General features: G+C 49.1%; 1 protein-coding gene across 1 annotated transcript; it reads left to right on the top strand.

Moving 5' to 3' along the window:
• The first annotated feature begins 3,518 nt into the window (after positions 1-3,518).
• Positions 3,519-8,925, top strand: FAM174C (family with sequence similarity 174 member C). Its single transcript, XM_076359475.1, has 3 exons — positions 3,519-3,797; positions 4,123-4,284; positions 4,878-8,925. Exons 1-3 carry the CDS (start codon positions 3,544-3,546, stop codon positions 4,879-4,881), a joined length of 420 nt encoding a protein of 139 aa, XP_076215590.1. The 5' UTR covers positions 3,519-3,543; the 3' UTR covers positions 4,882-8,925.
• The last annotated feature ends 3,568 nt before the right edge of the window (positions 8,926-12,493 follow it).

Raw genomic sequence — 12,493 nt, 5'->3', positions numbered from 1 at the left:
AAAAGCAAACTTTTGAGTTTGGGTTTTAGCATCACTGATGTTAAAAACTCTTTGTCTAAGTCTGAAAGGTAACAATTTAGGTATTTGCAAATTAACTCTGGTCCTTTTTTTTTTTTGTCCTGGAATTTTCTAGTAGAGCAACTTCTTCAGGTGAAAACTTAGGTGCTTGGAGCTGAGAAGTGGAACAAGACAAGTGTTCAAGCAGTACTGAGCTGTGCAGCTTTCGAGTACTGCAGTTGGAAGTTGAGATGGATGGTGGGAGCACTTGGGCTTTAAAAAGGGCAGTAGGGTGGTAACTGGTTTCACCGATCTGATCAATGCCAGGAGGGTGCCCTGTACAGATGGGGCAAAGTATGAGCTGCCTGGAGGAGTTAATGAGATAGCGCAGTCCTAACAGCTGGCAATGTCTTAAAAACTTCTAAAACACTTGCTGTGACTAAAGAGGAGCTGCATAGTCAGAACAAAGCCTACTGGTATGTGGGAATGAGAAATTCAGCCCAAGATGAAAGGCGAATAAGCTACCAATTGCAGCGACTGCAATTTTGTATTGATTCCTTTGACTCTATGGAATAGAATGGCTAATAAAAGACTTAGTGCCATTTTCCCTAATTAGCAGATGTTGCCTTTTATTTGCAATGTCTCTTGTATTCTGCAGAGGCTATTTTGTGCAGGAGTTAAAACGCTTGGGTAGTGTTGTTTAATTAAGGTTCTTGATTGCTGTTTTGTTAACTGCTGTAACTTTGGTTGCCCTACCTTGCATCCAAATGACTTGGGGCTCGTGTACCTGACCTCCGATGGGGCTCGCACCATCTGTGCAGTGTGGTGCTGGACACTAAAGATGGGGTTTTACTCTGTAGAAGGGCAGGTAAGGCACAGAGCAAGGGAATTCAAGTTTTCTTGCAGGAAGTTTGCACACTGGCATTGATGAAATACTCAACTTTTCTCTGGTCTACTAACCTTTACCTGCTCTCTAGTAAACTGTAAAGTTACTGGGAGAATTTTCAGGCTTTTGTGGAGTATGCCATAGAGATCAAACTTTCTAACCCCAGCTCTCTTGGATTGGTGTTTTCTCCTGCCCAGTTTTAAGTCCCATTTTCAAAATGAACCATCAAAAAGTTAAACTAGCCAAACTGCCCTTTTCTTCCTCTTCCGCGTATGTAGAATATTTGTTCCTAACTTACTTGCTACGTAGTCCCTGGCTTGTAATGAAGTCAGATGAGTGCTGGTTGCTAAATTCCTCCAGCTGGTCCTTGACTCCATCGCTTGCGTGCCATGGATTATTAGAACTCTCCTTAGTAGTGGTGGATGTTTTCTGATACATCACGCTGTAACTCAAACCGTCCTTAAAAGCCTTTTGCCCTTCAGGCTGTCATCTTCGACACGTTATACCTGTGTCTTGCCACGCCACGCTGTAGAGCGGAAGCAGCTTAGATTATTTCTACTACCTCGCTGGTCTGACGGATTGCTGGCACAGGGCTCTAAAACGAGCGCTGCCTTCCTGAGAGACCCACTGTAACCGGGCTCATTTGGCTCAAACTGAATCGATGCACGTGCCTGATGTTCATGAAAAATGAGGTCTTGTTCTCATTAAATCCTGAAAATGTGGCAGCTCAATAATGAGGAGGATTTATACTGCTAGAGAGGCTGGCAGCTGTGAATATATTTTTGGCAGCTTTGTAAAGAATGGGGCAGGAGACCGCAATGTGATACACAAAGGCAGTGAGAGGGTTTCTGATGGTCTCTGCTACCGTCCTTCCCACCATTTTTGTGTTAAAAGAACACATTTGATTGCTTTATCCTGCTTCCCCCCCTTTTTCTTTTTTTACTTCTCTGGCAGTTGGTTATGCTACACCCCACTTGAAGGACAGTCTTTTAAGAGCAGTGTATTATGCAAAAAAGTCTGCTCATATAGTCTAAGTGCCTTTGAAGAAATTAGGTGGGTATTGTGCCCAGTAACAATTACTGCTGCAGTGTGTTTGAAGGGCAGGATTGATTGTGTATTCTCTAGTCCATGCTGTAAAGCCTGGTTATTAAGGAAGGCTGTGGTTGTTTGCCAACCTACTGAGGCATAGCCACTGCTCCTGTGCTCCTGCTCTGTTGTTGCTTGAATTAGCTCTCCAGAGCAGACAGGCGTGATGGAGGCCAGACACTTAGCTGGTATAAATAAATTAATGGGTAAAGCCAGCTTTAAAAACTTGTGCTCTTATTAAGAAATATTTTCTCTTGCTGGGCAGTCCCAGGCACAAGGGAATTCGGTAAGGTAGCAAGCAGGATGCTTGCTCATGAGCCCCCGAGGGCTTGCTGCCATCACGATTTCCTAGTGCACAAGAGCCCTGGGGGCATTTGGTGCATGCAGGATGGGAACGATTATCAAGCTTACTTCCTGAAACCTACTTTTTCTTCTTTTTTTAACCTTTTTCAAATTATCTAAGTGAACAGGGTTTTAAAAAAAGAAATCGGCTGACACTTTTGGGGGCTGTATCTAACAATTCACCAGTAAGGATTTTGCATGCTAATGGAGGATGATATTAAATATAGGGGCAAGAGAGTGTGAGAAACCTTTGCTGATAAAAATGCAGTCGGGTGATGTTTAAATGAATTCAAACTGTAAATACTTACAAAGCATTATTTGAAAGACCTTCCTAAATAGGATGCCTAGATGCTTAAATGCAGGCAGAAATAATTAATAGGTGCAAAAATAGCACCTCAAACTAGGCCTCTGTTATTTTGGTATCGCTAGTTACAGCACTGTATTAATGATTTGTTGCTGGGGTGGGTTGAGGGAATAGCTAGCTGCAGGGGCTGGATGCAAAACCCAGTTGCATCCTCGGGAAGGTGCTCAGGTGCCGTGGGCCTGACATGACATCTGCTGGGGGTGACCCATTTCCAGCCGAAATGCCCTTTTTTTTTTCAAGTCCCGTGTGTCCAGGCAGCTCCAGGCCCTTCCCCGAGAGGAAAGCTTGTGGGGCTGTGCTTCAGGGTGGCTGACAGACCCCCTCCCGGGTCAGTCCGGAGCTCCTGTGGAGAAACAAGGCAGTTGTTGGAAATACTCAAAATGCTCGTGTTTCAAGCAGCGTTCGCCTCTGGCTGCCCATCGTGGCAGGGGAATGGCAGCTCTGAGGGAGAAATGATGGCCCCAAGGGGGGGAACGACGACCCTGAGGGGAAAATGGCGGCCCTGAGGGAGGGAGTCATGCTGTGAGGGGGGAACGGCGGCCCTGAGCGGGAAATGGTGGCCCTGGGGGAGAAAGGGCGGCCCTGAGGAGGTTATGGCAGCTGCGAGGGGGAACGGCGACCTTGCGGGAGAACTCGCATCGAGAAGGGGAAATCGCCGCTCCGAGAGGCGGAACCGGGGCGGCGGGTCGAGGCTGGGCTGGGGCTGCGCGCCCTGGGCGGGCCCGGAACGGCGCTGCCCCGGAACGCCGCGTGCGGCTCCGCCGGGCCCGGCCGGTGCCTGCGCCGCGCAGCACCGTCCCGCCGCCTTCCTGCGCCCGCCCCGCGGAGGTGCCGCTCGCCGCTCCACGCCGCCCAGCCCGGCCTGGCCATGCTGCGGCCGGAGCCCCTCTGCCTTCTCCTTCTCCTCCTCCTCCTCCTGCACGTCGGCCGGGCCGCCTCCCCCACTCCTCCGGCCGCCCCGAGCCCGCTCAACGGCACGGAGGCGTCGCGGGCGGCCGCGGGTAACGGGACGCGGCCGAGCCCGCCGCCGGGGTCGGGGCTGCCGGTGCTGAAGAGGGCGGTGTACGTGCTGAGCGCCCTCTCGTTGCTGGCCGCCCTCTATTTCCTCCTGCGGGCGTTCCGGTGAGTGCGGGCCGGCCCGGTCCCCCCCGGCCCGGGGCCGTGCCCCTGCTTGCCCCGGTCCCCCCCCCCCCGGCCCCTGGGGTTGGGCCCTGGATCCCCCCTCCCTCCCTCTGCCAGGCTGGAGCTGTGCTTCCCTATGCATCCCTCTGGCAGCGCCTGGGAAATGCTGCTGTAAATTCATGCCACTGTTAACTACCTAAGGTAATTAGCAGCGATAAAACGTCTCCTGGTCCCACTCGTTTTGCCCTTTGACTCATGAAGGCCCCGTCTCCGTGCAAACCTGTGTGTGACAGCGCACTCACTCTGTGCTCTCTCCGTCCTTCAGCCCCAGGTCAGAGGGACCCAGAAATGAGCGCAAAACCCATTTCAGGTTGAAGAAACCTCAGCGGAAGAAATATGGCCTTCTGTCGAATTACGATGAGAACATAGAGATGGCCTCGTTCGACAGCGACGAGGACACGGTGTTTGAAACAAGAAATCTGAGGCGGTAAGCCGGTATTTTGTATGTTTCTCTTTTTCTCGCGAGGGGCTAAGACTCTTTTTCTAAGGACGTGGGAGCTTTGGCACAGATCCTATAACCAGATCTGCATAAATTAAACTTCTGTGTGTGGTCTCTCTATGTTGGCGCACAGACTTTATCTCGCCTTTCTTCATTTTCTGACCAAGCGCACTGAAAGGGACGTACCCCGGTTTGTTTGGAGCACCGCTTTGTGCCTTGTGTTTAGCAGGCCCGTAGGAGGGAGAGACAGCCCTTGTGTCCAGTCTGAGCCTCCCTGCATTAGACAGGAAAACAAAAACTCCTGGTTTTTTTCAGTTTAGGAATTGCTCCCAAGTCACATCGCAGCTAAAACTCATGGTGCCATTGGGGCATCCATTCCTGCTTTCACAGCGATGCGCTTTCATCCCACGGATCATGCAAGTTTGATTTCTCTGGAGGATGTTTTTTTAAAGCTGAGGAGGAATGTTACCTCAGCGTAGCTCGCTGTCTGGCCTCTCAGCTCCCCCAGCTGTTTTGAGGTTGGTAGTGATCTGTCACGTTGTACACGCTCACTCTGATGCTGGATGTCTTCTTTTTTCCAGATGATTTGGGACCAGTAGCACCAACTGCACAGACTGACCAAGGGGGTGCAAGTCCAGCGGAATCACCTTACCAGTGCTCAAGTTTTATTTTTTATAATTGCTTATAATGACTATTAATTAACAGTACAAACACTTCTATAGCTGGGGCAGGGGAAAGGGGACCAAACCTGTTTTCTTCACGCACATTTTTGGGGGAAGGTGGAGCTGCAAGCTAAATGATGCTGCACTGGGTGCTGTTAACTGCACAGGGAGATGCTGAGGCAAACGTAACTCCTGGATGAATGCTCAGCATTTGAAATCTTTCCGCCCTGGAGTCAAGTGCTGCAGCTGTGTCTGCTGGCCTATCAGTATTTTATAGGTGCTCATATCCCTCTCTACTGACTGCGGCAGTCAGCTTGAAGTATCAGGCAAGCGGATTCCTTTTGCAGGCTGATCCTTTTCATGCAGTATCAGGTTACTTCTTTAGGAAGCGTCTCTGTAATCAACTCTGATCTGGTAGGAGCTGGGAGAGCTCTTGTTGTCTGTTACACTAGTGGTGGGTGTGGATGGTGTCGTGTTAGTTCAGACAGAATAGCTTTGGGAATGAGTTAAATGCATCAATTTTCTTGTAGTTGCAGGCTTAGCAGTTACACATGATAATACAGGTCATTACATGGGTTTACAGAGCAAAGACATGTTTACAAATGAAGGGTGCCACTTAGCCCGAAGGAGCATTTCTCCAAAAGAGGAATCAGTTGTGTAGTCTGTGGGGCTACAAGTGTTCAGACTGTTCTGCCTGGCTCCAGCGGTGTGTTCACCAGAGAAATGTGTGACATCTACCAAGCTTCTGGATTTTGAGCTGCTGGCTCTGTCTGAGATCACCCGAGGAAGAGCCAGAGCACTGCGGTTTGAATCGGAGAACCTTAACTGCTCGTGTGATGAGTGACCTGTCTCTGAGCATCTGATGACGGGAAAAGGAGGACCCAAACCCCTCTGAACTGTGATTCTTAAACTGAGACGGCCCTGGCTCAGAAATAATCTCTTCTTGAAGGGTACTGGAGTTTCACTCCATTTGCTGGTACTCAGGCTATGTCCCACTGTCAGCCCAGCAAACTGGGATGTTTCTGTGCAGCCCATTGTGTTGGTGTTTGGATTCTTATTGTGTAGGGCCAAGTGTGAATGTGTTAGAAGGTCGTTGTTAGGTGGATCTGCTGCTAAAATGGTGAAAACTGCTTGCAAAGTGCTCCTGTTTATGGCACATTTTAGCCTTGAAGGGAAGGCCCTTCCTTGAAAACTATGGGCAGTGCAGACCTGTATCCTTAAGTCCCACTTCCACCCAAAACTGGTGCCTTTGTTAGGAGAACCCAAGGGAGTTACCCTGCAGGCCAGGGAGTTCCCTGCTTGACCTTACCTTTAAGAAGACGACTGAGAATGTCTTTGGTGTAATGGCTCCCTTCTTTTGGTTAGCAAATCCTCTGTAGATAAGGGGACAAAACTGACACTTAACAAAAAGAGCGGGGCAGAAGGGATATCCTTATCAAATAGCAAGGACAAATGGTTTTGCTGCAAGTCACCTGGGAGCTCCCGGTCTAGCTGCTGCTCTGAAATCCCTCATGAGGCAGTTGAGGGAGTGGTGTGATCCTGGTGCTCACCCGTGCGAGGGGCAGCGTTTCTCAGTGCAGAGTGGGTGAGGTTTCCTGGAGAAATGTCACCCCAGGTGCTGGCAGCTCTGTCTTGCACACGTGCAAAAGATTTTTAAATACATATATATTTTTAGTAATGCTGTCATGTGAACACAGCACTTGGATGTGCCCTAATTTCATATCATTTGTATCCTTTCATGCCTCTTCTAGGTACTTTCTGCTTGTTTAGCTGATGCAGAGATGAAAGCGTTGGCTGTGTTCCTCTGTGAGGATAGCAGTAATGGCTAAATCTGGCCGTTGCTGCCCCTTGGGTGATCAATCAACCTTGGCTGGTTTGTTTGATTCGTGGTAGTGTATCTTCCTTGATCCTGCGTAGGCTGGCAGGTCTATGCACATGCTGATAACTTTCTCTGGCTCTTTAACTCCCTCTGCAAAGTTGTTTCTTGCATTGTGCTGAAGCCAGGTAAGCCTGACTGTGTTTCAGTCTACTGATATGCCCTGGCTCAGCGTCTTGACTGACACGTTCGTTGGCCTTTCTTTATCTGAGGCGATTAACTTGATCATTCTTTAGGCTCTGCTCTTCGTTGGACAGATGGGTTTTGCAGTTTTGAAGTTTCCTTACCTTGCAGGAGTAGGTGATTTTTTTAATGTTAACAGTTGAATGATTTTGATCAAAGAGGGGGCCTCAAGCCGTAGGTCCTGCCATGAAAATAATTTTGATAGAATTTGATTTTGCTGTAATAGGTATTTAGAATTTGAGCAGGGAAAGATGTGGAGGATACAGCCAGAGCGCACAATGAGGTCCCTATTCTGGTACTATGTGGGCAAATGGTAATTAAGTTGAAGGCCCGGAGGGTGTGCCAGCCCAGTATCTATGCACCATGTACGTGTTTTCAGAGTCCTTCTGCTGGCCATCTTTAAAGGGGTGGGTTTCATCATGTGGAGAATAAAAATGTGCTTATGGGGCTGTAGTGTAGCATTGCCGTCACTTTTATTCTGATCCTGTTTTGGCTAGAGACAGGTTTGAGCTGTAATCAATGACCCTGTGTGGTTATTTCCATTTTCCCCTGAAGCATCCTGCATCTTGGAAGCAGCCGGTAGCCTGGATTTGCTCTTTGCAGGCCAAGACGTTACATTCCTGCTCCATTCTAAATCCTTGTTAAAGGCATCTTCTGAGAGGAGAAAACAAAGATGCTGATTACAGATCTGAGACTCCTTCAAGGACAAATCTATTGCTCGGCACAGCTTTTACTGATCTCCATTTCTTCTGGAAGAATAAATTGGAGCTATTGCAGCGGCTTCTCCTCACAGCGGTGGAACAGTGCACCCATGGGCAATCAGCGCGAGGCCAGTGCAGGCTTTTTGGGGGCAGATCTTGCTAATAATACTGGCTTTTAAAGCCTTGCAGTATGTTTCCATAATAAGAGAGCAGTTCAGTAGTTACTTCAGTTATAGTTTTAGTTACTTTATGTGTATTTGATACCCGTGTTACAGCCTAGTAGGTCTCTTTACAACGGTTAGAACTTCCAATAGTCTTTCAGAATAGATTTAAATACACGGATGCAAACAGACACACGTATGCGCTGAGCATGCGAGACAGCTCCGGAGTCTGGGAGCTGCACGGCTGCATCAGTGCAGTGCTGTGCTTGTATGAGGAACGTGTGTCTGTCCCTGGGCAGGCTGATGCCTCACCAGCTACTGCTGCACTTTTCTTTCTCCCGAGTGAATCGGGGTGTTAGTGGGAGGCGCTGTGGACTCCGGCTGCCCGTTACTGTTGGCCTGTGCAGGGCTCCTGCTGATCCTTGCCAAAAGGCTGTCGGAGCTGATGGGCGCAGGGTGATGAGGACCGAGAGTGGAGTGCGCGGTTCCCTACGATGCTGCGCAGTCACCGGCCTGTGTGTGTCACAAGTGACTGCTACAGAGTTCGCTTGAAACAATCACTATTGTTTAAGCCAAAGCCTGATTTCAAAAGTTTACATAATTGCCTCTCTGATCTTCTTGGAGGGCTGTATCGAATCCTCTACTGTTGATATTGAACTACTAGGCAAATCGACTGGACCATCTGCTGAGGTTAATGAGATTGACTGAGCGCGATATGAGCATCGGCTCTCTATTGTTAATAACGTGCTTCTGTTTTGTTTCATTTGTACATGTGACTGGAATGGGATCTGCAGTGGTAAAGTGCTGGGAGATGGACCTGTGGTCTGAGCAGATTGCCAAGAAGTCAATAAAACAGCACTTGAGTGCATTGTGTTGTCTGTGCTCTCAGAAATGGAGGAGCTAGTCTTTCACCCTCCTGCTTGAATTGTTGATTTATTTTAAATAGCAACCAGTCCTGCATTGATTGATTGTTTTACTTTCGTTTACAGCATTCCCCCTCCATTGTATCCTCAAACAAATGAAATAAAGCGTTCCGTTTCACCCGATTCCTCCGTGGCAGTGTGCTTGGCTGCTGGCATTCGGGGTTGTTCTGGCGGGGCCACCTCACGTGGCTGGCTTGCTGCTGAGCCGATGGGATGGTGCTTTTATGGAGCCTTTCTCTGCTCGGCTGCCCTACCTGAGCATTGCCTTGCTCTCTGCTTGGTGATAGAGTTACACTGTCAACCCTTTTTGTGTATTAGATCCACACTTCTCTCTCATTGCCTAGTGCTCACCTTCATATCAGGGTTTGTTTCAATTTTCTAAAGTCTCCTCCCTTTCCTTTCTCCCCATTCTTACATTAATCCCTTTTTTTGTACACAAGACTAAGTAAAATCCCTGCAAGGGTGATCCCAGTCTCTCCACAACAGAAGAACCAAGTTACATTTTGCTTATTTGGGAGTCGGGAAGGAGAGGCTGTCCCCTGGGTGGGGATGTCCTGGCTCCTCAGTGCAAAGAATTAAAGCCTGAACAAAATAAAGGGCGTTCCCTGGTACTAACATCTGCTTTTCGTCCATCTTGCAAAGGAGGGTGGTTGTGCAGATTTCGGTTGTGTAGATTAGTGGCACTGAAGAAACGAGAAGCCAAGTTCCCCGTGTCCCGCTCTCCCACCCTGCTCTCTTGGTCGTGTCCCCATGTCCTATGCACAGGAGGCAGGCGGCTGCACGCTCGTCCTGGAGCGTGGCACAGCTCAGGAGGGAAGAGGCTTTCGTTTGCTCCATGTTTTAATCTTGATACTGGTAGGGGCTTCTGGTAGGGGCTTCTGCCGTGCTGTGTGGAGAGGGCAGCCAGTGTTAGGGCTGGGCAGGGAGCTGGCAGGAGAGGGGCTGGTGAGCCGGGGAACCCTGTAGATGGCACTCACAGACCGAACATGCCGGCTGACGGGGCACTGGCAACACCTGGAGAAGCTGAAAATAAATCCTGATGCCTTAAAAAGGTAAGCCTTCCCTCAAGCAGCTGTCTGGGAACGAGGTGGAAGCGTCCTCTCAGGGGCTTTGGGGTGGGGGAGCAGCAGGTTTTGGGGCGGCTCTTTGGGAGCTGTTTGCCTGGAGAGGGTTTCTCCCAGCTGCGGGTGGTGCTCTCACCCCTGGCTTTACCTCAGCCGGATTTAACCTGGCCCTGTTGGTACTTGTTTGCAAAGGCTTTTTATGATTCTGGGACAAATGAAGTTTTAAGATACCCTAATTTCATTGAATTAAGCTGTAGGCTCCCTGCTCGCACGGGAACTCGCTACTGCGGGGGAAAGGCTTGTCTGTGCAGAGCACAGAGTTGTCTTGGGCTGGTCCAAGGCTTGGCATAAACCCCAGCAGGACTAAAGCCCGGCCCAGAGTTTGCTCCCTTCTCCTTCAAGTCATGTTTCCCAGTCCGTGTGCCTCCAGTAAGCGCGGCACAGCATTGCACAGACATGTGAAAACCCAACCCTACTGCAGCAGCACCCTTTGGTGTGCACCTGGCTTTCCCTGGGGAGCGTGCTGTGCAAAATTAACTGCAGTGCTTAATGAACTAATGGAGAGTGTTCACCGTGGCAGTGATAGGGGCAGGACAGCATCACGCCTTCAAGCCCTGGTCTGTGTGAGATGCTGGGAGCTGCAATGGGATGCGAACTAACTGCTTGTTCATTTTCAGGCTCAGGGGGCTGGTAGCCCCAATTAGCACTAACGGCCGTGGCCTGGGCATGCTGGATGAGCTGCAGATGTGTTGTCCTCCACACCATTTTCCTGGCCCTGTTCTCTCTCTGCTCTGTGCTCCAAGCCGGAGCTCTCACCTCTGTCCAGGAGAGGCTCTTGCTGAGGTCTCTAGCTGGGGAGAAGCTCAGGCTGGCGCTGGCTGGGATTCCAGTCACAAACACAAGCTGGCGGCATGGATCTGCTCTGAATTTATTTTAAACTCAAGTTAAAGTGCTCTTGGTGCTTTGGATGTAAATTTCCTTCCTCGAAATGGGAACTGCAGGCCATTTGCTGAGTGCTGGTAAGCTCTTTTGATTTCACTAGCCTGTTTGCTGCTGCAGCATTGTACCTCACCGCCGTGCTCTGTGGAGTGCAAAATAACCTCTGCGGCTGGGTTCTGGGGGAGGAACCACCTCTCGGCTTTCTGCTGGCGTAGAAGAGCGCTTTTCTTGCTCTCTGTACTCAGACCTGTTTTTTAATGAGGGTTCATGTATAAAGTTGGGGTTTTTGGGTGTGTGTGTGGACAATAGTCTGCAAGTTTTCTGGTCATTGTATAGAAGAAGAGGTGGTCCAAGTCCCTCCAGTCACCCGGGGAGGAAAAAAGAGAGAAACATAGGATTTCACTATGGGTAAAGGATGTTTCATTCCTGGATTTCAGAGCCCTTTGTCAAGGAGGTAGATTTCTCTAGTGCTGCAAAGAAGCTCAGCTGTAATAGGTGGCGTTATCTGTATTGGCAGAGCTCCATCCCCTGGGTTAGGGACCTTCCACCGCACTGTTACTGATGTCACTGTGAACGCACCGGGCTCTCGGTCCCCTTCTGTGGAAGGGCAGCGTTGCGAGTTAAGCGTTGTATTCTGCTTGCTGTTCACCTGGCTTCACACAGGTCACTTGTGCTTTAGATTTCATATTTGTAAAATAAGGAGAAAATGAGGAACCTTCTTCACGGCTGGCTTGCAAACAGTGCTTGAAACTACGACCTGGGGTGGGACTGGCCGGACGCAGTGTTAAGCAGCAAGAGGCAACCCTCGATGAGTGACAAAATGAGCGTAGCCGTGGTAAGATGGCGCAAGCGTTTTGTTCAATTTATTGCTAATACGCTTGCTGAGTGGCTCTAGGGACTTCGGGGGTGACCGTGTCTCTTGGAAGTGGAACTTCCACGCACGCACGTTTTCAGCTGCACTCACAATTTTGCTCCTGTGTTTCCGAAGGCGCTGTCAGTGTCCCTCCGGCTCCGGGGACTCTTCGCAGGGAGCGTCCAGGGTAGTTTTCCTCGCCAGATGCTGCAAACAAGATGGTAGACTTAATCCTGCAGTGCTCTGTGGGTACTGGAGCTGCTCTGAAATTATGTCTCTGTGTTTATTGTAGAATACAGGCTGCACATTGGGAAGGTAACTGGAAATATTTGAAAACCTGCTGTACAGTCTCCTCTGACGTCTTTTCTGTTCCACTCAACAGAGCTCTTCTACACAACTAGCAGGATTCTTCTGTATAAAAAAATTAGCTTTACTTAGTTGGCTTTTTGCCTAAATCCTTCTTCTGATCTTTATTTTCTTCCCTTACGTGATGGAAAGGTGAATGGAAGTGGCACTTCAGCCACAAAAGCCTTTCCTTTAGAAATGTTGGTTGTTTTTGTTTTAAAAATTTTTGAAGGGGGCTTTGCAGGGGAGAATGGAGAAGCGTTTTCTTTTTAAGTTACGCTGGGGAATAAAAGTATAAAGGAAAGAAATGATCATAACTGTACTGGCAGCGGAACAATATTTTTTTCGAGTACCAGAGCTAATTGAAGAAAGAATTTCTTCACACAACAATTTTTGCAATCTAAGGATGAGTAAACATTAAAGGGGATGCTGTACTTCTGATGCATGCTAATGTGTGACTGCATGCATGGAAAGGAGAAGATGTCCCTAA

This window comes from Aptenodytes patagonicus, chromosome 25, assembly GCF_965638725.1.
Source record: "Aptenodytes patagonicus chromosome 25, bAptPat1.pri.cur, whole genome shotgun sequence".
Taxonomy (NCBI): Eukaryota; Metazoa; Chordata; class Aves; order Sphenisciformes; family Spheniscidae; genus Aptenodytes; species Aptenodytes patagonicus.
This window is presented reverse-complemented; position numbering and strand designations above follow the sequence as displayed.